This window comes from Entelurus aequoreus, linkage group LG03, assembly GCF_033978785.1.
Source record: "Entelurus aequoreus isolate RoL-2023_Sb linkage group LG03, RoL_Eaeq_v1.1, whole genome shotgun sequence".
Taxonomy (NCBI): domain Eukaryota; kingdom Metazoa; phylum Chordata; class Actinopteri; order Syngnathiformes; family Syngnathidae; genus Entelurus; species Entelurus aequoreus.
In genome coordinates, this window is record NC_084733.1 from 10,737,217 (window position 1) to 10,761,886 (window position 24,670).

General features: G+C 36.6%; 2 protein-coding genes across 4 annotated transcripts in view; one reads left to right on the forward strand and one right to left on the reverse strand.

The window, feature by feature from the left end:
- The window catches only part of LOC133646123 (gastrula zinc finger protein XlCGF57.1-like), an 88,569-nt gene that overhangs the window by 30,613 nt on the left and 33,286 nt on the right, over window positions 1-24,670 (reverse strand). For 2 of the 3 annotated variants that reach the window (XM_062041168.1, XM_062041167.1), the window contains exon 1: window positions 1,036-1,468. The exons of the other annotated variant lie outside the window; for it this stretch is intronic. In XM_062041168.1, the coding sequence (XP_061897152.1) occupies window positions 1,036-1,081 (46 nt within the window). In that variant the 5' untranslated portion in view covers window positions 1,082-1,468. Of the gene's footprint in view, window positions 1-1,035; window positions 1,469-24,670 lie in introns of those variants that run through there. 3 annotated transcript variants of the gene reach the window in all.
- Window positions 8,958-24,307, forward strand: LOC133645514 (trypsin inhibitor ClTI-1-like). The gene is made up of 4 exons (XM_062040352.1): window positions 8,958-9,090; window positions 18,653-18,711; window positions 23,937-24,046; window positions 24,181-24,307. The coding sequence occupies exons 1-4, from the start codon at window positions 9,048-9,050 to the stop codon at window positions 24,230-24,232; spliced, it is 264 nt and encodes an 87-aa protein (XP_061896336.1). The 5' UTR covers window positions 8,958-9,047; the 3' UTR covers window positions 24,233-24,307.

Genomic DNA, 24,670 nt, shown 5'->3' on the forward strand with positions numbered 1-24,670 from the left:
TCACGTTATCGATGGGAAAATGCATTTTTAGACAATATGCAGCTGAGATAGGCTCCAGCACCCTCCGCGACCCCGAGAGGGACAAGCGGTAGAAAATGGATGGATGGATGATTTGCCTGAGCGGCTAGGAGACACAGAGAGTAACAAGCGGTAAAAATGGATTAGAAAGGACAGATTTTTTTTTTAATTATTGCATCCATCCATTCAGCTTGTCCCTATTGGGGTCGCTGGAGCCTATAGGTGCATAAAAAAAATTATATATATATTTATTTTTTTTTAACTAGGGACTTCCCGCGGGCCGGATTTTGGACGCTGGCGGGCCAGATCCGTAGTTTGGAGATCCCTGGTGTAATTGATGTGTTTGTAATTGGACTGACACTCCTTCACAGCTGAAGTTTCTAACGGTTAAACAAAGTACTGGAATTGAATTGACGCGTTGACTACTTTTTTGACAGATGATTGACAATAAATGTTTACTTTCACTCATTGGTGCATGTAGGTCAGAATCAGGTCATGAAATTAGCCATGAAACTGAAAAAAAACCCCATCTCATAAATGTGTGTCTGGCTGGAACTGTCTAGTTTTGGTGAACAATAGAAGCAAAGCAGTGCATCATGCTTACATGACAATTTTACCTCTAAAGGCTTAGTGGCCACATGCGTGGACAGCACCTTTTAGCTCTTATTTCCAAAATTGTGTACACTACTGAATTGGGGTCTTATTGCCGCTTATGTGGACACTTATACTGCCATCTGGTGGTGTCAGAAGAGTATAACATACAATGGAATTTGGGGGAAAACGTGTAAAAATAAGAATTAGCATGTCAATAAACATGAAGTACACGTTTGTGTACTTATGGACTAAGTACATCATATCAAAAGATGATTCTTAGTTTTTATTCTAATTAGGGTCCAATAAGCCCAAATAGCAAAGAGAAATTAAAAAAAAGGCATGTAAACAAACAGCTTGGGCCTTAAGAGGTTAATACAGACAATCTGTAGAAGAATAGTGTTAATGATGACATGTGAAACAAACCTGTTCTGTGTAACACAACTTGATCATTCTTGAAAACAGCCTCCATAGTTGATGTTGTCGCTCCTTCTCTTTTGTTGGAGAAAGTTCCCCCTCGTACTCTGCTATCGTTCTATCGCACATTTTCACACAATCACAACACTTTACACTCACATCTGATCTCTGCTTAGCGACGTGTTGATGACTTCCGCCTCACTTTGTTAGCAGCTAACAAGCTAAGCTAACTAGCAAGTTGAGCTAGCGCGTAAAGCAGCAACGTGCGCTCAGGCTAATGTATCCGGACACAAACAAATATTAACAACGTTTACGCTGTCAAACGATATATTTGTGTACGTACTGATAAAGAACACATAACTGTTATATACACAAAATTGTCTCCGTCAAGCGCCATATTGTACGCTCATCGTCCTGTTTTGTTCACGCGCAGTCTTGTCAAATCTCGCGATAGAAAAAAAAAATAATAATTAAAAAAAAGCAACCGGCTCTATTACTTCTTCTTCTTACTGTCGGTTTGCAGCCATGGCAAGAAAGTTTCATACCGCCATCTAGTGTACTGTATAATGTAGTGCGGGCCGCAGGACAGCGCGGGGAAATCCCGTTAAGAACCCGTTGAGCAGTGGTCCCCAACCACCAGGCCGCGGACCGGTATTGGTACCGAGAAATAAAAAAAAATAAAAATAAAAATGTTTTAATTTAAAAAAATATATATATATATTTTTTTTAATTAAATCAACATAAAAAACAATATAAACATTATATATCGATATAGATCAATACCGTCTGCAGGGATACAGTCCGTAAGCGCACATGATTGTATTTCTTTATGAAAAAAAAAATACTTTTTTTTCATCCTAGACTCTAGGACAGGGGTCACCAACCTTTTTGAAAGCAAGAGCTACTTCTTGGGTACTGATTAATGCGAAGGGCTACCAGTTTGATACACACTTAAATAAATTGCCAGAAATAGCCAATTTGCTCAATTTACCTTTAACTCTATGTTATTATTAATAATTAATGATATTTACACTTAATTAATCGGTTTAAAAGAGGAGAAAACACGAAAAAAATGACAATTAATTTTGAAACATAGTTTATCTTCAATTTCGACTCTTTAAAATTCAAAATTCAACCAAAAAAAAGAAGAGAAAAACTAGCTAATTCGAATCTTTTTTTTAAAAATTAAAAAAAGAATTTATGGAACATCATTAGTAATTTTTCCTGATTAAGATTAATTTTAGAATTTTGATGACATGTTTTAAATAGGTTAAAATCCAATCTACACTTTGTTAGAATATATAACAAATTGGACCAAGCTATATTTCTAACTAAGACCAGTCATTATTTCTTCTAGATTTTCCAGAACAAAAATTTTAAAAGAAATTCAAAAGACTTTGAAATAAGATTCAAATTTGATTCTACAGATTTTCTAGATTTGCCAGAATAATTTTTTTGAATTTTAATCATAATAAGTTTGAAGAAATATTTCACAAATATTCTTCGTCGAAAAAACAGAAGCTAAAATGAAGAATTAAATTAAAATGTATTTATTATTCTTTACAATAAAACAATAAATGTACTTCAACATTGATTTAAATTGTCAGGAAAGAAGAGGAAGGAATTTAAAAGGTAAAAAGGTATATGTGTTTAAAAATCCTAAAATCATTTTTAAGGTTGTATTTTTTCTCTAAAATGGTCTTTCTGAAAGTTATAAGAAGCAAAGTAAAACATTAATGAATTTATTTAAACAAGTGAAGACCAAGTCTTTAAAATATTTTCTTGGATTTTGAAATTCTATTTGAGTTTTGTCTCTCTTAGAATTAAAAATGTCGGGCAAAGCGAGACCAGCTTGCTAGTAAATGAATACAATTTAAAAAATAGAGGCAGCTCACTGGTAAGTGCTGCTATTTTTAGAACAGGCCGGCGGGCTACTCATCTGGTCCTTACGGGCTACCTGGTGCCCGCGGGCACCGCGTTGGTGACCCCTGTTCTAGGATGAGTTGAATGAGTTGAAGGTGGAATGGTTTGAATTGTTTGAAAAATGTGGGAATTGTGGAAGTTTGAAAAATGGACAATTAATTTTGAATGGGGAAAATGTCCCTGAAAACTGGGAATTTTTGGAAATCCAGGAAGTTCTTTTAAATTGATTAAGTAGAGCACACAATTTTAAACAGGCTGAATATTTTGGAGTTGGAAGGGTTTGAATCGGATGAAGAATGTGGGTATTGTGGAACTTTGAAAAGTGTCCCATTCATTTCAATGGGAATTTCATGGAAATTTGGGAATTTCGGGAAAAGCGGGATTTTTTTGGAAAATGTTAAAAGACTTGAATGTTCTGAATGAGATGAAATGGTCGGTTTTGGATTTTTTTCAAATCGTTCGAGAAATGTTGAAGTAGTAACCGTTTTTTAATTGAGAAATGGTATTATGGAATTCCTGGAATTTCGGGGAAACCGGGAATGTTTCTAGTTCTTAAACCAACTTGTTTTTTTGGCCTGACTAAGAATTTTTTTTTTGATGGTGGAACAGTAGAAAGGGGATGAAAAATGTAAAAGAAGTAGTCAAACGAAAAAGGTTGGACATAGGGTTGGAAAAAACCCAGGAATTCCTGGAATTTATATTTTTATTTTTTTATTTTTACTTGGTTGTTTGTCTAGGTCCTATTTTTTTTATTTAAAAAAAAAAAAATTCCAGGAATTTCTGGGTTTTTTTCCAACCCTATGTCCAACCTTTTTCGTTTGACTACTCCTTTTACATTTTTCATCCCATTTCTACTGTTCCACCATCAAAAAAAATTCTTAGTCAGGCCAAAAAAACAAGTTGGTTTAAGAACTAGAAACATTCCCGGTTTCCCCGGAATTCCAGGAATTCCATAATACCATTTCTCAATTAAAAAACGGTTACTACTTCAACATTTCTCGATCGATTTGAAAAAATCCAACACCAACCATTTCAACTCATTCAGAACAATAAAGTATTTTAACATTTTCCAAAAAAATCCAGCTTTTCCCGAAATTCCCAAATTACCGTGAAATTCCCATTGAAATGAATGGGACACTTTTCAAAGTTCCACAATTCCCACATTTTTCATCTGATTCAAACCCTTCCAACACCAAAATATTCAGCCTATTTAAAATTGTGCGCTCTACTTCAACAATTTAAAAAAACTTCCCGGATTTCCGAGTATTTCCAGTTTTCAGGGACATTTTCCCCCATTCAAAATGAATTGTCCATTTTTCAAACTTCCACGATTCCCACATTTTTCAACCAATTCAAACCGTTCCACCTTCAACACATTCAACTCATCCTAGACAAACTACCATTTTTCCATGTTCAAAAAATTTCCAGGAATTCCTGTTTTTTTTCTAACCATATGTCCAACCTTTTTTGTTTGACATGTTTCATCCCATTTCTACTGTTCCACCGTCAAAACATTTTTCTTAGTCAGGCCAAAAAAACAAGTTGGTTTAAGAACTAGAAACATTCCCGGTTTCCCCGAAATTCCAGGAATTCCATAATACCATTTCTCAATTAAAAAACTGTTACTACTTCAACATTTCTCATCCAACACTAACCATTTCAACTCATTCAGAACATTCAAGTCTTTTAACATTTTCAAAAAAAATCCCAATTTTCCCGAAATTCCCACATTTCCATGAAATTCCCACTGAAATGAATGGGACACTTTTCAAAATTCCACAATTTCCACATTTTTTATCCGATTCAAACCCTTCCAACTTCATAATATTCAGCCTGTTTAGAATTGTGTGCTCTACTTCATCAATTTAAAAAAAACTTCCCGGATTTCCAAAAATTCCCAGTTTTCAAGGATATTTTCCCCATTCAAAATGAATTGTCCATTTTTTCAAACTTCCACGATTCCCACATTTTTCAACCAATTCAAACCGTTCCACCTTCAACACATTCAACTCATCCTAAACAAACTACCATTTTTCCACGTTCAAAAAATTTCCAGGAATTCCTGTTTTTTTTCTAACCCTATGTCCAACCTTTTTCGTTTTACATTTTTCATCCCATTTCTACTGTTCCACGGTCAAAACATTTTTCTTAGTCAGGCCAAAAAAACAAGTTAGTTTAAGAACTAGAAACATTCCCGGTTTCCCTGAAATTCCAGGAATTCCATAATACCATTTCTCAATTAAAAAACGGTTACTACTTCAACATTTCTCGCCCGATTTGAAAAAATCCAACACCAACCATTTCAACTCATTCAGAATATTCAAGTCTTTTAACATTTTCCAAAAAAATCCAGCTTTTCCCGAAATTCCCAAATTTCCATGAAATTCCCAAATTTCCATGAAATTCCCATTGAAATGTATGGGACACTTTTCAAAGTTCCACAATTCCCACATTCTTCATCCGATTCAAACCCTTCCAACTTCATAATATTCAGCCTGTTTAAAATTGTGTGCTCTCTTTCAACAATTTAAAAAAACTTCCCGGATTTCCAAGAATTTCCAGTTTTCAGGGACATTTTCCCCATTCAAAATGAATTGTCCATTTTTCAAACTTCCACGATTCCCACATTTTTCAACCAATTCAAACCGTTCCACCTTCAACACATTCAACTCATCCTAGACAAACTACCATTTTTCCATGTTCAAAAAATTTCCAGGAATTCCTGTTTTTTTTCTAACCATATGTCCAACCTTTTTTGTTTGACATGTTTCATCCCATTTCTACTGTTCCACGGTCAAAACATTTTTCTTAGTCAGGCCAAAAAAACAAGTTGGTTTAAGAACTAGAAACATTCCCGGTTTCCCTGAAATTCCAGGAATTCCATAATACCATTTCTCAATTAAAAAACTGTTACTACTTCAACATTTCTCGCCCGATTTGAAAAAATCCAACACTAAGCATTTCAACTCATTCAGAACATTCAAGTCTTTTAACATTTTCCAAAAAAATCCCGCTTTTCCAGAAATTCCCAAATTTCCATGAAATTCCCATTGAAATGAATGGGACACTTTTCAAAGTTCCACAATTCCCACATTCTTCATCCGATTCAAACCCTTCCAACTTCATAATATTCAGCCTGTTTAAAATTGAGTGCTCTACTTCAACAATTTAAAACACTTCCCGGATTTCCAAGAATTTCCAGTTTTCAGGGACATTTTCCCCATTCAAATTGAATTGTCCATTTTTCAAACTTCCACGATTCCCACATTTTTCAACCAATTCAAACCATTCCACCTTCAACACATTCAACTCATCCTAAACAAACTACCATTTTTCCATGTTCAAAACATTTCCAGGAATTCCTGTTTTTTTTCTAACCCTATGTCCAACCTTTTTCGTTTTACATTTCTCATCCCATTTCTACTGTTCCACGGTCAAAACATTTTTCTTAGTCAGGCCAAAAAAACAAGTTAGTTTAAGAACTAGAAACATTCCCGGTTTCCCTGAAATTCCAGGAATTCCATAATACCATTTCTCAATTAAAAAACTGTTACTACTTCAACATTTCTCGACCGATTTGAAAAAACCCAACACCAACCATTTCAAGTCATTCAGAACATTCAAGTCTTTTAACATTTTCTAAAAAAATCCAGCTTTTCCCGAAATTCCCAAATTTCCATGAAATTCCCAAATTTCCATGAAATTCCCATTGAAATGTATGGGACACTTTTCAAAGTTCCACAATTCCCACATTCTTCATCCGATTCAAACCCTTCCAACTTCATAATATTCAGCCTGTTTAAAATTGTGTGCTCTCTTTCAACAATTTAAAAAAACTTCCCGGATTTCCAAGAATTTCCAGTTTTCAGGGACATTTTCCCCATTCAAAATGAATTGTCCATTTTTCAAACTTCCACGATTCCCACATTTTTCAACCAATTCAAACCATTCCACCTTCAACACATTCAACTCATCCTAGACAAACTACCATTTTTCCATGTTCAAAAAATTTCCAGGAATTCCTGTTTTTTTCTAACCATATGTCCAACCTTTTTTGTTTGACATGTTTCATCCCATTTCTACTGTTCCACCGTCAAAACATTTTTCTTAATCAGGCCAAAAAAACAAGTTGGTTTAAGAACTATAAACATTCCCGGTTACCCCGAAATTCCAGGAATTCCATAATACCATTTCTCAATTAAAAATGTTAATACTTCAACATTTCTCGACCGATTTTAAAAAACTCAACACCAACCATTTCAACTCATTCAGAACATTCAAGTCTTTTAACATTTTCCAAAAAAAATCCCGCTTTTCCCGAAATTCCCAAATTTCCATGAAATTTCCATTGAAATGAATGGGACACTTTTCAAAGTTCCACAATTCCCACATTCTTCGTCCGATTCAAACCCTTCCAACTTCAAAATATTCAGCCTGTTTAAAATTGTGTGCTCTACTTCAACAATTTAAACAACTTCCCGGATTTCCAATAATTCCCAGTTTTCAGGGACATTTTCCCCATTCACAATGAATTGTCCATTTTTCAAACTTCCACAATTCCCACATTTTTCAACCAATTCAAACCACTCCACCTTCAACACATTCAACTCATCCTAGACAAACTACCAAAAAAATCAAAAGGTTGGACATAGGGTTGGAAAAAAAAACAGAAATTCCCGGAATTTATTTTTTTTATTTAAAAAAATAAATAAATAAATAGGACCTAGACAAAGAACCAAGTAAAAAATAAAAAATATAAATATAAATACCAGGAATTCCTGGTTTTTTTCTAACCCTATGTCCAACCTTTTTCGTTTGACTACTTCTTTTACGTTTTTCATCCCATTTCGACTGTTCCACCGTCAAAACATTTTTCTTAGTCAGGCCAAAAAAGAACTAGAAACATTCCCCGAAATTCCAGAAATTCCATAATACCATTTCTCAATTAAAAAACTGTTACTACTTCAACATTTCTTGACTGATTTAAACCATTCCAACACCAACCAATTCAAGCTCCTAATCGTTAAAAAAAATTCCCACATTTCCAGGAAGTTCCCATTTGAAATGAATGGGACATTTTTCCAAGTTGCACATTTCCCACATTTTTCAACCTATTCGAACCATTCCATCATTAACACTTTCCACTCAGCCTGGACATTCAAACTAACACTTTACCAAGTTCCAAACCAAATACCAGTTTTCCTGGACATTCAAACTCTTCAACATTCAAACCAATCCATCATTCAAAATACCAAAGACTAGAAAAATGGGAGCCATTACCTCCCTGCTTGGCACTCAGCATCAAGGGTTGGAATTGGGGGTTAAATCACCAAAAATGATTCCCGGGCGTGGCACCGCTGCTGCCCACTGCTCCCCTCACCTCACCTCCCAGGGGGTGATCAAGGGTGATGTGTTAAATGCAGAGAATAATTTCGCCACACCTAGTGTGTGTGTGACAATCATTGGTACTTTAACTTTAACTTGAATTATTCTTACATTCATACTACATTCTGTCAGCATTTCAGTTCAACTTCAGCATTGGAGCGTTCACACGCAATTCCTTCAGGAATGACCTCATCTAGTTTAATCAATCATTTTCATGACAGCTGCTATTTTTTCTGGCATGAGCATCTGCCCCTCAAAGTTTGCGCATGTGCCTGCACACCAAACACATAAATGTACCGACTATGCCCCAGAATTGAATATTAGTAATAATTGCTATCCAGTTGTTTCAAACAACCACTCTAAAATAAACCTAAGAATCTAAGATTGACAGCTGCTTGGTGATTTTTTTATCAGGAGGAAAACAATTTTTTTTTCATCCCAGAACACTCATTGTGTATTAAATGAATATACTGTCCATCAGTTTGGCCCAGTGCTTTGCTTTTCCCTTCAGTCTAGTGACTTTACTGTATGTGAAAGACCTGCAAAGATCGACTTGTAGTAAGTTAGATATTTGGTTGACTTGATTCGGGGGTCCCGCCCACTTGGCCTCAATACCTGACACCTGTTCACACTTGATTAACGAGAAAACAGCCACCTGTTGTGGAGCACATAAAGGCAAAAAAACCCACCGAGTCCTACACACCAGAGAAAACATGAAGTTGTTTATAGTGCTCGGGTTCGTGCTGCTACTTTCTGGTGAGTTCCTTCATGAATTGTTTGATGATGTAGTCCAGGGGTCACCAACGCGGTGCCCGCGGGCACCAGGTAGCCCGTAAGGACCAGATGAGTAGCCCGCTGGCCTGTTCTAAAAATAGCTAAAATAGCAGCACTTACCAGTGAGCCGCCTCTATTTTTTAAATTTTATTTATTTACTAGCAAGCTGGTCTCGCTTTGCCTGACATTTTTAATTCTAAGAGAGACAAAACTCAAATAGAATTTGAAAATCCAAGAAAATATTTTAAAGACTTGGTCTTCACTAACTGACAAAGAAACAGATAACAGATTTGGTGTCCAGTTCAAAGTGTGACATGATTTATTTAAACATTTGAGAGTAGACTTTTGTATTTTACATGAGTTATTATTTGTACAAACATGGTGCAAAGTAATTCATGATTTGTTAAAAAAAAATGTTAGTGGCTAGCTAGTTAAAATGGGATATTGTGATTTCACAAGACTGTCTTAGAAGTGATCATTTGAAAATGTTCAATTTGAAAAATGTGCACTTAGAGAAAATATAAAAATGAAGTGTTGCATATTGATATTTATCTGTTTCTATATATATTTATTGTGAGAAATCATTAAGATCAGTGTTTCCACAAAGATAAATATTATTAATTATTAATAATAACATAGAGTTAAAGGTAAATTGAGCAAATTGGCTATTTCTGGCAATTTATTTAAGTGTGTATCAAACTGGTAGCCCTTCGCATTAATCAGTACCCAAGAAGTAGCTCTTGCTTTCAAAAAGGTTGGTGACCCCTGGTGTAGTCTGTGATGTTTGTGTTTCATGAACGTGGGAATTCACCACATGCTACTGTTTGGGGGCTCCTAGTTTCACTCTACCATGAAGATTTCTAAATGTAGATTGCCCACAAAGATGCCCCAATCTGTTACCTCATGCACAAAACATGCTGCAGGGGAAATTAAACTTCTGAAATTTAGCCACTTGGGCAACTTGAACATATGTATTTTTTTTTATTTATTTATTTTTAACTGCAGTCGTACTTCAGCGTAACTCACAAACACTTGTATCTCGAATCAACTACGCTCATTGAAATGAATAAAAATCAATTTGATAGGGGATTGGTGCCCCGCAACATCAAAGTTCAAACATGTAACATGCTTTTAAAAAAATAATAAATGAATAAAAAATGTTTAGATATTGTATAAAAGCAATATAATTTAGTACAAGCATGTGCACTAGTTTTTCTGTAGTAATGTACAGCATTAGAGTGGACTTGTACGGCTTATTTTCATGCATACATGTCCACCATATAAAAAAAAAAATAATAATAATAATGTCACTGGTTAGCGTTATCAACTCATTCTTCAGTATGGCGCAGACTAGCAGTGATAAGCTCCAACTGTTGTATGTTGTGTACAAGGTATATTTATAATATGTTGTGCAAAGGAAATTTCATATTTTTAGGAAGCTCATCTTGTATTTGACATTGTTTACAGGGTTAGGCGCAGTAAGTGTTCAACTTCAGCCTAAACCCTTTCGGTCTGCAACATTTTCAACTTATGAATGTACAACTGTTTGTTTATGTAAAACTGTTAGTTTATTTTGTTGACCACTGACCGAAAAAAAAAAAAAAAACTAAACTGCCTGGCCAAGTCAGCTACATACTGTCATGGTTTTGATGATTTCTTTCTTTAAAGGCCTACTGAAATGATTTTTTTTTATTTAAACGGGGATAGCAGATCTATTCTGTGTCATACTTGATCATTTCGCGATATTGCCATATTTTTGCTGAAAGGATTTAGTATAGAACGACGATAAAGATTGCAACTTTTGGTATCTGATAAAAAAAAGGCTTGCCCCTACCGGAAGTAGCGTGACGTAGTCAGTTGAACATATACGCAAAGTTCCCTATTGTTTACAATGATGGCCGCATGAAGTGAGAGAGATTCGGACCGAGAAAGCGACAATTTCCCCATTAATTTGAGCGAGGATGAAAGATTTGTGGATGAGTAAAGTGCAAGTGAAGGACTAGTGGGGAGTTGAAGCTATTCAGATAGGGAAGATGCTGTGAGAGCCGGGGGTGACCTGATATTCAGCTGGGAATGACTACAACAGTAAATAAACACAAGACATATATATACTCTATTAGCCACAACACAACCAGGCTTATATTTAATATGCCACAAATTAATCCTGCATAAAAACACCTGCGTGTTTGTTACGCTAGCTCCTAGCTCCTCTGCTAGCTCCTAGCTCCATAGAACACGCCAATACAATTCAAACACCTGATCAACACACACAATCACTCAGCCCAAAAGACCGTTCACCTAACCCAAGGTTCATAAAGCTTATATATTTTTAAAAAGTTACGTACGTGACGCGCACGTACGGTACGGTACGTGTTATGCTAGCTCCTAGCTCCTCTGCTAGCTCCTAGCTCCATAGAACACGCCAATACAATTCAAACACATGATCAACACACACAATCACTCAGCCCAAAAGACCGTTCACCTAACCCAAGGTTCATAAAGCTTATATATTTTTAAAAAGTTACGTACATACGCAAAAAAAAGTTGCGCACATACGGTCAAGCGATCAAATGTTTAGAAGCCAAAGCTGCATACTCACAGTAGCACGTCTGCGTCTTTGTCATCCAAATCAAAGTAATCCTGGTAAGAGTCTGTGTTGTCCCAGTTCTCTACAGGCGTCTGTGTATCGAAGTCAAAAGTCCTCCTGGTTAGAGTCTCTGTTATCCGAGTTCTTCCATCTTGACTGCATCTTTCGGGAATGTAAACAAAGAAGCGCCGGCTGTGTACTGTTGTTGCTGACTACGTTCGAAAAATACGTCCATTTCGCACCGACAACTTTCTTCTTTGCTTGCTCAGCTTCCTTCTCCATAATGCAATGAACATGATTGCAACAGATTCACGAACACAGATGTCCAGAATACTGTGGAATTATGAAATGAAAACAGAGCTTTTTCGTATTGGCTTCAATGTGGAAGGCATACCCGTGTTCCCCGGTCTACGTCACGCGCATACGTCATCCTCAGAGGCGTTTCGAACCGGAAGTTTAGCGGCAAATTTAAAATGTCACTTTATAAGTTAACCCGGCCGTATTGGCATGTGTTATAATGTTAAGATTTCATCATTGATATATAAACTATCAGACTGTGTGGTCGGTAGTAGTGGCTTTCAGTAGGCCTTTAATTCAATGTACCTAAATTATTCAATCCTATATAAATGACATTTGTAAAGTTCAGTGTTTCCCATAAACTGCCAAGATACCTTTGGTGGCGGGGGCGTGGCCATGGGCGTGGTCACCACGACATCATCGAGTAATTTGCATAATTTACTACAATGATATGATTTTCTCTAAAAAGGCTAAAAAAATGTACACTTACTAATCAATAACAGTTTTGTTTTAAATGTCCATCCATCCATTTTATAATATAATTACAACACTTTATGTACATATTTATATACAGATTTGAACAATAAGTTATTCACTAAAATGTTTATTAATTGTGGTTCTTACAAAAAATCTTATAAAATGTCTAAAGCTCTGCCCCTTTAATTAGTGCATACTAAATAATTTAACTTTAGCCTACTACTACAACCATATTATTTACCAGCAACATAAAGTGAAACGGAGGCAGAGGTGTCCCGCCACAGTCAGTAACAAATAAACAGAAAACAGTAGTGGTGGTAGATAGACACAGAGCTTCATCAAACATCTGATCCACTGAACAAAGAGCTCCAAAAATCTTGAACTTTAGACTGCCATCAGTTTTACTCCCTACACTTAACCATGTGTTTCCTACTGCCTGCAGACTTTGCACCCTTTGTTATATACACATGTGTTTCTAATATAAATACATTTAATAAAGTCAAATACAAATAAGGCAACAAGAGAAGTATCCTACACTTCTCTTTTGTAAAGTAAATCTGAACAGCCGATATGGGCATCTACATCAACTATATGATTTGCCTGAGAAGCTGGAGAGGACCAAAAAAAAATGTTTATTTTATTTTTTATTTTTTTATTTGTGGCGGACGTAATTCTTTCGCGGCGGGTTGCCACAAATAAACGAATGTGTGGGAAACACTGAAGTTAGTATTATTTGCGGATGATACAAAAGCGTTTTGTTCAGGAGAGAACACACAGAAGATCATACAAATAATAACAGACTATTTAAAACATGTCATCAAAATTCTAAAATTAATCTTAATCAGGAAAAATTACTAATGATGTTCCATAAATTATTTTTTTAATTTTTTCAAAAAGATTCGAATGAGCTAGTTTTTGTCTTTTTTTCGGTTGAATTTTGAATTTTAAAGAGTCGAAATTTAAGATAAACTATGTTTCAAAATTTAATTGTAATTTTTTTGGTGTTTTCTCCTCTTTTAAACCGTTCAATTAAGTGTAAATATCATTAATTATTAACAGAGTTAAAGGTAAATTGAGCAAATTGGCTATTTCTGGCAATTTATATAAATGTGTATCAAACTGGTAGCCCTTCGCATTAATCAGTACCCAAGAAGTAGCTCTTTGAATCTCAGTAAAACTAAAATAATGCTATTTGGTTACAGTAGAAGAGAAAGTCAAACACAAATAGAATAGGAATTGAAAAAGTAAATGAAACCAAATTTCTAGGTATAATGATTGATAATGGATTAGATTTATATAGCGCTTTTCTAGACACTCAAAGCGCTTCACAGAGAAGTGAGAACCCATCATTCATTTTTACAACTCATTCATTCACCGGTGTGAGCGGCACCGGGGGCAAGGGTGAAGTGTCCTGCCCAAGGACACAACGGCAGTGATTTGGATGGTAAGAGGCGGGGAGCGAACCGGCAACCCTCAGGTTTCTGGCACGGCCGCTCTACCCACTACGCCATGCCGCCCCAATGATAAATTGAACTGGAAATCTCATGTAAAAAAATATACAACATAAAGTAGCAAGAAACACGTCAATAATGAATAAAGCAAAACATGTTCTATCTAGACCAAAAATCACTTCATACTCTCTACTGCTCACTAGTGTTGCATATCTGTGTTGTGTAGAAATATGGGGAAATAACTACAAATGTGCGCTACATTCGCTAACCGTGTTACAAAAAAGATCAGTTAGAATAATAAATAATGTTGGATATAGAGAACATACAAATCCTTTTTATTTATTGAATCAAATATACTGAAATTCCACGACATAGTGAATTTGCAAACAGCTAAAATTATACACAAAGCAAACTATAACCTGCTACCCAAGAATATACAATTCTTCTCAACAAAAGAGGAATATAATCTTAGAGAAAAATGTAATTTAAAACATTTGTATGCACGTACAACACTTAAGACCTTCAGTATATCAGTATTTGATTTGATTTTTATTAAGGATCCCCATTAGCTGGTTGCCTCAACAACCCGCTAGTCTTCCTGGGGTCCACAATTCAATACAATTACAAGTAAAAGCATATCATTATAACTACACAATACAGAAAAAAATAAAAGCATCAATAAAAAAACAAGCAAACAATTTACAGTCACAGAATAATAATTACCATATAAATATAACTACACAATATAAAACTAAACAAATCATCAACAAGCAAACTCATTTAAAAACTCAGATAAAATATTACTCTCTTTTTAAAAACCGGTTTACTTTCAATGCTGGTGAGAATTCGAGGCAGGTTATTCCAGAGCGATAAAGATCTATAAATAAAAGATTTCCGCAAAGCATTCTTCCTGGGACGAGGGAGTATGTGGAATTAAATGATGGAATGGATTAAGCAAAGCAATCAAACAATGCACTAATATGATCCACTTCAAGAAACTCTTCAAACTTAGTGTTTACAAAGTACAAAGAAGAACCATGATAAACATTCTGAATTTATTTCATCCATCCAATATTTCATTCTCAAAATAATCTTACTTGTCTCATCATATAAAAAAATGACTTCCTTCACCAATTATTATTTATTTATTTTTATTGTGATTACTTATGGAGTATATTGTGAATAAATTGAGAGCAGGAAGTGAACAAAAGTTTTAGCGACTGTTATGTAAAAGAGAAGGGGTGGGATTAAATAAGCTCTGCTTCTTCCTACTCCTTTTCGAACATGTTAAAAAGAGAAACTGGAAATTGTGATGTATCATGTTGTATGCTTGCATGTTCCAAATACACTCAAACGTTGTTTATAGGGTTAGGCGCAATAAGTGTTCAACTTCAGCCTAAACCCTTTCGGTCTGAAATATTTTCAATTTATGAATGTACAACTGTGTGTTTAAAACTGTTTGTTTATTTTGTTGACCACTGACCGAAGAAAAAAAGCAAACTAAACTGCCTGGCCAAGTCAGCTACACACTGTCATGTTTTTGATGATTTATTTCTTTTAATTCAACAAATGTCCTCCACTTCTTCCCAGCACTTTCTTTCCAGTGATTGGAAAACTATATCTAAGTCCACGTTCTGTATCCAGCCCACATTGCAAATAAATGCCTTTTACTTATTTTATCCTTTGGCCATTTTCATTTCAAAGTATTTCTAGATCAGGGGTCACCAACCTTTTTGAAAGCAAGAGCTACTTCTTGGGTACTGATTAATGCGAAGGGCTACCAGTTTGATACACATTAAAATAAATTGCCAGAAATAGCCAATTTGCTCAATTTACCTTTAACTCTGTTAATAATTAATGATATTTACACTTAATTGAACGGTTTAAAAGAGGAAAAAACACCAAAAAAATGACAATTAAATTTTGAAACATAGTTTATCTTCAATTTCGACTCTTTAAAATTCAAAATTCAACCGAAAAAAAGACAAACTAGCTAATTCGAATCTTTTTGAAAAAATTTAAAAAATAATTTATGGAACATCATTAGTAATTTTTCCTGATTAAGATTAATTTTAGAATTTTGATGACATGTTTTAAATAGGTTAAAATCCGATCTGCACTTTGTTAGAATATATAACAAATTGGACCAAGCTATATTTCTAACAAAGACAAATTATTATTTCTTCTATATTTTCCAGAACAAAAATTTTAAAAGAAGTTCAAAAGACTTTGAAATAAGATTTAAATTTGATTCTACAGATTTTCTAAATTTGCCAGAATATTTTTTTTGAATTTTAATCATAAGTTTGAAGAAATATTTCACAAATATTTTTCGTCGAAAAAACAGAAGCTAAAATGAAGAATGAAATTAAAATGTATTTATTATTCTTTACAATAAAAAAAATAAATTTACTTGAACATTTATTTAAATTGTCAGGAAAGAAGAGGAAGGAATTTAAAAGGTATATGTGTTTAAAAATCCTAAAATCATTTTTAAGGTTGTATTTTTTTCTCTAAAATTGTCTTTCTGAAAGTTATAAGAAGCAAAGTAAAAAAATTGATGAATTTATTTAAACAAGTGAAGACCAAGTCTTTAAAATATTTTCTTGGATTTTCAAATTCTATTTGAGTTTTGTCTCTTAGAATTAAAAATGTCGGGCAAAGCGAAACCAGCTTGCAAGTAAATAAATACAATTTAAAAAATAGAGGCAGCTCACTGGTAAGTGCTGCTATTTGAGCTATTTTTAGAACAGGCAGCGGGCTACTCATCTGGTCCTTACGGGCTACCTGGTGCCCACGGGCACCGCGTTGGTGACCCCTGCCCTAGATGATGTAATGAAGTTTGCTCTTTCATTTATAGCTTCCATCTATCGACTATTGGAGCCAGCGTTCTCGATACGTTCCAGTCTTCCCAACAGACTTTAACCCTGAAGCATACTTGATGATCACTGCCTACATTATTTACATATTTGTCTCTTTCAGCCATCTTTTTCATCAAGGGCTAAGATGTGGAACCAGTGGCGTCAAACATATTCTTTTGTAATTTTAAATGTAAAATGTCCTCACTGTCAGGTTCAAACACTGACATCTATTAAACCGGACAAGAAGCAAATAATCAAACAGACGGAATTCAATTTGGCTCAGTGAGGAGAAACGTGTACATATGTACCCTTGTACAGTGTCATTACGCTCTGCCAAAAGATTGCACGCCTCCTTTTATTCCTGACCACATGGCAACCGCTGTTTCTAAGGGAGGGGGGTCGTAAACAGCGTTGATTTTGTTTACAGAACAGTTGAAAGAAAAGGTCGTAAAACAGTTCAAACAAGCGGTACCTGGAGGGGAGTCTGGTCCTGCTTTATGTTCGCTTTTGTAGTTCTTGGGTCAAGACAATATTTTTCTGTTTATTACAATACATGAAAGAACCAGAACACCTTCATGTTGCTTCCCCCTACACAGTGGAGTTTTAAAAGCTTTCTTCTTGGTAGGTTCAAAGACATGTTTTGGCTTCTCACTGGGAACTCATTGAAACACTTAAGTTTTTGAGATTAAGTTAGATATAAGTACCGTATTTCCTTGAATTGGCGCAGGGAATATAGTATTCGCACGTCTAGAATTACCGCCGGGTCAAACTCGTTTCTCAAAATAATTAACGCATGCTTGGCCTTATCGCCGGTTCATTAACGCCGGATCAAATTCGTTTCGCAAAATATTAATTTTATTATCGCATGTCTATAATTTTCGCCGGGTCAAACTCGTTTCGCAAAATGTTTAGCATATGGCTAGAACTTCCGCCGGGTCAAATTCGTTACGTCACGAGTGACGCTTTACCTGTCCTCATTTTCAAAATGGAGGAAGCTGCTTTCAGTAGTTTGCAATCGCACAAAGGAAAAAAGATAAAGAGCTATTCAGTAGGATTTAAGGTCCAAGCTATTGAATACCGGTACAGTATGCTAAAAAGAACAGTAAGCAGCTATGTTTTATTAATATACCGTAGCTGCGTGTGTCAAATACTGTATAAGTCATTAAATGACTCCCGCCTCCTGGTGGTAGAGGGCGCTGCCGCGCTAGTGATCCTTCTTGCGACTTCCGGTACTGCAGAAGAAGTGAACACACGCAGCAAGAGATTTTTTTTTTTTTCCTCTGCCTGAACTTTTAACATGGAGGATTACATACCGGTATCTAAAATAAAACAGTTTTCTAAACTGGACATTCAATCGAAGCAGGAGGTAATAATTAAAGGAATATCTCCATCGAGACAGACTTTTAAAACGGAAAAAAGAAAATAAGGAAGACTTCTATAAACAAGTTATTGATGCATTTGGTCAGAAGGAGCTGCAAATGGACTCCATGTATAAGTACAGGTAAGACCATAATAACGTTTTTTTTAATTAAATGTGCTTTTCATGATGGTATGCTTACATCACACTCAAAGCGCACGCCTAAATTTACCGCATTCCTTTTGGTAAACGCCGGAGTGAGAAGAGGTTTTAAAATAATTACCGCATGCACGGCCATCCCGCCGGCTTCCGGTAAACGCCAGTGACAGGAGGTTTTCAATTAATTAGCGCCCCTGCGGCTATTCAAGGAAATACGGTATTCTAACACTCACCATAGATTTAAATTATATAACCCAATATTCACTTGAATATGATCATGACAGTATCTTTAAGTACTAGTTTTTATGGGTTGCTTACTAATGTCTGACATTTTGTCTGGAATGATTTGTTTTAGTCACAACTCAGCAAGTTGGCGCTTCAGAAGATGTAAAAGTTCAAGATGAAGGCATAAAGGTGAGAAGACATCTCCTATTTAAATGTTGGCAAACATACTGTTTCCCCTATTATGTCATTTGATTAAGGAGGGGTTTGAGGTCGGCCCAAAGGCCCCCCATTAGGGTAAAGGCCTTGATTACAATTTGTCAGTACCCCACCAGCATTTCTTCTCTCAATGTGCAAAATATTTTCCCAGCTCTGTCCTAAGGTGTGGGCAGAGCCTTTGAGACTCGCCAAACACAACTTGAATAACAAGGTCATACACTGATTGTATAATGACACCCTGAAGGGCCAGATGATTGTACCGTCTCATAGTGGGCGGAGCCTGACGGTAAAAATTGTTCCATGCCATCAAACGGTCTACTTCCCTAAAGATGATTTGATCGCCTTAACATGTACGAGGGGTCAGGGCCGGCCCGTGGCATAGGCCGTTTGGCAAATGCTAAGGGCGCCGTCCATCAGGGGGCGCCACGCCAGTGCCACAAATGTTGGAGGAAAAAAATAAAAAAGTTGGTACTATTATTTCTAAATACATAAAATAATCCCACGTTAATTAAAATGTAAAGCCTATTTAATAGAAATATTATTTGTTACAACATTACGTCTCCCCCCGCACGGTGCGCCCCCTCCCTTCCCGTATCATGACTCTTTTTGGACGTCACCACATCAAAAAATCAACACAAGATGTCAAAACGGCCAAAACTGTCAGGTGCCCAGGGAAGAAAAAAAGAGGAAAGAGGAGGAGAAACGAGAAAAAGACAGAGGTAGCAGGTAGGTAACGTTAGCCTACATGAAATTATTTGTCTGTTGCGATGAGGTGGCGACTTGTCCAGGGTGTACCCCGCCTTCCGCCCGATTGTAGCTGAGATAGGCTCCAGCACCCCCCGCGACCCCGAAGGGAATAAGCGGTAGAAAATGGATGGATGGATGTTACAGAATGTGATAGTAACCTTTAGCATTAAGCTAATGTTACATGATTCGGCAATTCCTAATCAATAAATAGCTAGTTCTGTTTTAACGTCGGGTTAATATTGTGGTGGGGGCTAAATTGTTATGGAAAATAATAATGTAACGGTAGGTAATTACAGTACTCCCTGGTGTACAGTAATTTGTAAGTCATTCTAGTTAATGCAACATTAAAAAGCACAAATAGAGAACTCTGTTGGATCCCCTTTTTTTGTAATATAGTTAAAGTCATACTGGTTTGATATCTTGTTTTGTGCAGTGCCTTATTTATATTGTATTTTTAATTTATTTTATGCAACTTGTTGACACGTTTTATTTTGTTTATGTATGTAAAAAATATTGTATTTCATATATTCATTTTTTATTTTTTGTATTCATTTATTTATCCATAGTTTTTTTTATCTTGATAACAATTCTGATTGTTAATTTGCTTTCTTTAAGTAAAAAAAAAAAGGTCAAAGACAAAGCTATTCGGTTTCTTGTGAGTATATACACTTCACTGCCGATGTGGGGGGGCGCCACCTAAAATCTTGCCTAGGGTGCCAGATTGGTTAGGGCCGGGCCTGCGAGGGGTTAAATGTCTGACTGCTAATGGGTACCCATTATTGGCTCCAATGGCGCCATGTGGGCAGAGCCTTAGACCTGTGTTTTTCAACCTTTTCTGAGCCGAGGCACTTTTTTTTTTTTTTCATTGAAAAAAATCCAGAGGCACACCACTAGCAGAAAACATAAAAAAATGAAACTCAGCAGCTGATATTGACAAAGTTTTTCTTGCAATTGTTGGATATGACTTTAAAGCATAACCAAGTATGCATCACTATAGCTCTTGTCTCAAAGTAGGTGTACTGTCACCACCTGTCACATCACGCCCTGACTTATTTTGAGTTATTTGCTGTTTCCCTGTGAAGTGTTTTAGTTGTCTTGCGCTCCTATTTTGGTGGCTTTTTGGTATTTTCCTGTAGCCGTATCATGTCTTCCTTTTGAGCGATATTCCCCGCATCTACTTTGTTTTAGCAATCAAGAATATTTCAGTTTTTATCATCCTTTGTGGGGACATTGTTGATTGTCAAGTCATGTTCGGATGTACATTGTGGACGCCGTCTTTGCTCCACAGTAAGTCTTTGCTGTCATCCAGCATTCTGTTTTTGTTTACTTTGTAGCCAGTTCAGTTTTAGTTTTGTTCTGCATAGCCTTCCCTAAGCTTTGATGCCTTTCCTTAGGTGCACGCACTCACGCCGTGACTTATCTTGAGTTTTTTGGTGTTTTTCCGTGCGTATAGTTTTAGTTCTTGTCTTACGCTCCTATTTTGGTGGGTTTTTTCCCTTTTTTTGCAATCAAGACTATTTAAGTTGTTGCTATCCTTCTTTGTGGCGACATTATGTTCGAATGTACTTTGTGGACGCAGTCTGCTCCACACGCTGTAATGCCGTCGTCCAGCATTCTGTTTTTGTTTTTGTAGCCGGTTCAGTTTTAGTTTCGTTCTGAATAGCCTTTTCTTAGGGGCACTCACCTCCTTTGTTTATTTTTAGTTTAAGCATTAAATGGGTTATACTTGTATAGCGCTTTTCTACCTTCAAGGTACTCAAAGCACTTTGACGCTATTTCCACATTCACACACTGATGGCGGGAGCTGCCATGCAAGGCCCTAACCGCGACCCATCAGGAGAAAGGGTGAAGTGTTTTGCTCAAGGACACAACTGACGTGGTTGGTAGAAGGTGGGGATCGAACCAGGAACCCTAAGGTTGCTGGCACAGCCACTCTTCCAACTGCGCCACACCGTCCCCAACAGCATTAGATACGGTTTCACCTGCACGCTGCCTCCCGCTGTGGTCTGCATATTGTGATCACGACAAACCATTGTCGTCTCACACGTGTTCCTGACATCTATAAAGCAATTAGCTACCGGCTGCCACCTACTGGTATGGAAGAGTATTACATGGTAACACTGCCGAGCTCTAGACCGCACTGACACTCAACAACGGCACATTTGCAGACTATAATTACTAGTTTGCAAATAAATATTTTGCCCTAAACACTCGCCAAAATCAGAACATGAAATGGTCCGCCATTGATTATACTTGGTGTGTATGATCATCATGATACTTCTTAATTAGTGAGTGTCTCCTTGTAACAGGAAGTGCCCCAAAATCACTCGCCTTACCCGTAAGCCACTGATGTTCATACAAGGTACATCTGCCTGATGGTTAACATGTGGGTGGGCGGAGACTCTTCTCACTTTTAAAAACATCCAACGGTCTTGACTTCACTTTAGATCAGACCTGGGCAAATTTAAGGCCCGGGGGCCGCATGCGGTCCGTTAAGCTTTTCAATCTGGCCTGCCGGACATTCCCAATTATTATTTTTTTTAGATCTTTTAAGCTGGAAACTGTAGCTGCCATTATGATGTGCAGTGATGTTTTCAAATGACCCCCAGCAAGTCTTGAACTATACAAAGTGTTTCAATGGTTGGAATCTGCGCTTTTGAATGATATACTAGTTATGGTAATTGTTCATGATTGATTGTAAAATGTCGATCAAGAGGGTGTGTGATGTTCATGTGTTAATATTCAGTGTTTTATTGTTCATAGTTAATATTGTAAATCCCACTTTATTTTCATGTACATTCTGGGTGTCCCATTCAGTAAAAGTTTTAAAAAAAAAAATTTCAGGTTGTCCATGTTTTTTAGCATTCAGACATTATTGTGAGGTTTTGTATTAGTGTTCCTAAAAATAGGACCCAAGCACACATTTCCCAGCTTACATATATGCAGTGTTGGGACTAACGCGTTACTAAGTAACTCGTTACTGTAACGCCGTTAGTTTTGACGGTAACTAGTAATTTAATGCGTTTTTTATATACAGTAACTAAGTTACTGTTACTGCATGATGATTACTGCATTATTTTACGTTATTTGTATGTAGTATCTGCTAGAAACTGGAGATCTGAGTGTGTTTTATTGGAGCGCTCCGGTGGAAAAGAAGAGGCGTGCTTTCCCCCACCCACAGAAAGCACGCCTCCCCGCAGGGGAGATGTTCCTCCAGAGCCGTACTTCGGGGCTAACAACCTTCACTTTACCCGGAAGAGGGTCTTTACAGCTGAGGGTGAATGACGAGCCCGGCGGTTTGTTGCAACTTTGTGACTTTATTGCACGCAGCCATCCACCAAGCTAGAGCACCTACACGCACTCACTGTCGCCGCTCCCTCACCTCTCTCGCCCACTCACTCACTGACATCACTCACCTCTCATGCTGTCATATCTTAAAGGGCCACACACACACACACACACACACACACACATACGCTACTCTCATAACAACTAACAAGACATCATGGCGAAGCCAGAAGTCGAGTTTTTTAACATGGAGACATTCTCAATACTTTTCTTTTGTCGAGCACAAAGAAAATAACATTTTAGTTAAATGTAAGTTGTCTTGGATCAAAGATCCTATCTACTTAAAGTGCCATTATGTTGCAGCTATTTAAAATAGTTTTGTCAATTTTTTCTGGCCTGAAATAAATTGGCCCTTTTTGAAACATATCTTTGTCTTTGTGTGTTGTATGTAGACCACATTGTTTGTGTGTTGTATGTAGACCACATTGCTTTCTGAGTTCAGTGATGCAAATGCATGTCAAGTTGATCAACAGATTGTATTATTCTCCAGTGCAATAACAGTACTGAAATGAAGGCTAAAAGGGCATTAATGGGAGCCTTAAAAAAAGGGGGGGGGAAAAGAAGTAACTAAATAGTTACTTTTCACAGTAACGCATTACTTTTTGGTGTATAACTGTTACTTTTGAAATAAAGTAACTAGTAATTGTAACTAGTTACTGGTTTTCAGTAACTAACCCAACACTGCATATATGTATGAATGAGCAAGGTTTATCCGTTATATAGTGCTCAATACTGGTGTAAAGCGGAATGTAAGTGGGGTCAGGAAAAAAACAGAGGCTAGTTCATCCCTACAAGCCTGTTTCCCTGCGCTTCAAGGGATTTTATAAAAACGTGTATAAAATCCCCTGAAGAGCAGGGAAACCTGTGAAACAGGCTTGTAGGGATAAAAGCCTCTGTTTTTTCCTGACTTAATGTAAAATATATATGGATACACCAACCCCCAGAATTTTTCTCTAAATTTGGCCCCCCAAGTCAAACGTGTCCAGGTCTGCTTTAGATGATCATAAACTTGTTTTCTCACCACTAGAAGGGTACGGCGTGAACCCCGATGTGCAAGAGCCCTTTCAACACTGCTCTCAGCTCTAATTTGTGTTTTTGTCCAGCCTGCCTGTGAGCGGTTCAAAGAAGGATTCTGCACCAGAGAGTTGGACCCAGTGTGTGGCACTGATGGAGAGACCTACCCCAATTTGTGTGTCCTCTGCCAGCACAACAGGCATGTCTCACTCGGCAGTGTTCTTTTGTTTTATGTACCGTACGCGCATTCTCCCGTGTTGCGGTATTGTCATACGTACAATACACAAATACTGTAATCTATTACATGGATTGTTTTTTTTTCCCCCCCAACAGACGGGAGGGGACACATGTGAAGGTGGCACGTAAAGGATGGTGTCACATGTAACTAAATGTGCACCCCTCTACAGAGACAAATCATCAGCAAAAACGGAACTTGTCAATAAAACTATGGTAAACCGTTTGACTGGCTCTTTACAATATTTACAAGTTGTGTGTGTGAAAAAGGGCCACCTGGAGGTCTATGGGCATATTGACTTAAATACAAATGAGAATACCATTAAAAGGGAACTGTACTTTATTTTGGAATTGTCTAGCATTCACAATCCTATAGACAAGAACACGTTTTTAACGATTATAACTAAATAAGTCGGCTAACAGTGTCAATGGGAGTCGCTCTCTAAGAAACTTCCAAAGTTTTATAAACTGTGCATATATGTAATGTAACATAATATGCAGTAGCTAAGCTACATAGTTTAACTATATCTTCCAGTATCTTAGCTACTTTTAGACCCATGTAGCTTACAGCAAAGAGAAAATGGACTAT

Excerpts from the sequence above, each read along its gene's own strand:
- LOC133645514 (XM_062040352.1), top strand. The coding sequence starts at position 9,048 with ATGAAGTTGTTTATAGTGCTCGGGTTCGTGCTGCTACTTTCTG. Across the intron at positions 18,712-23,936 it reads TTCAAGATGAAGGCATAAAG|CCTGCCTGTGAGCGGTTCAA; the intron begins GTGAGAAGACAT and ends GTTTTTGTCCAG. Across the intron at positions 24,047-24,180 it reads GTCCTCTGCCAGCACAACAG|ACGGGAGGGGACACATGTGA; the intron begins GCATGTCTCACT and ends CCCCCCCAACAG.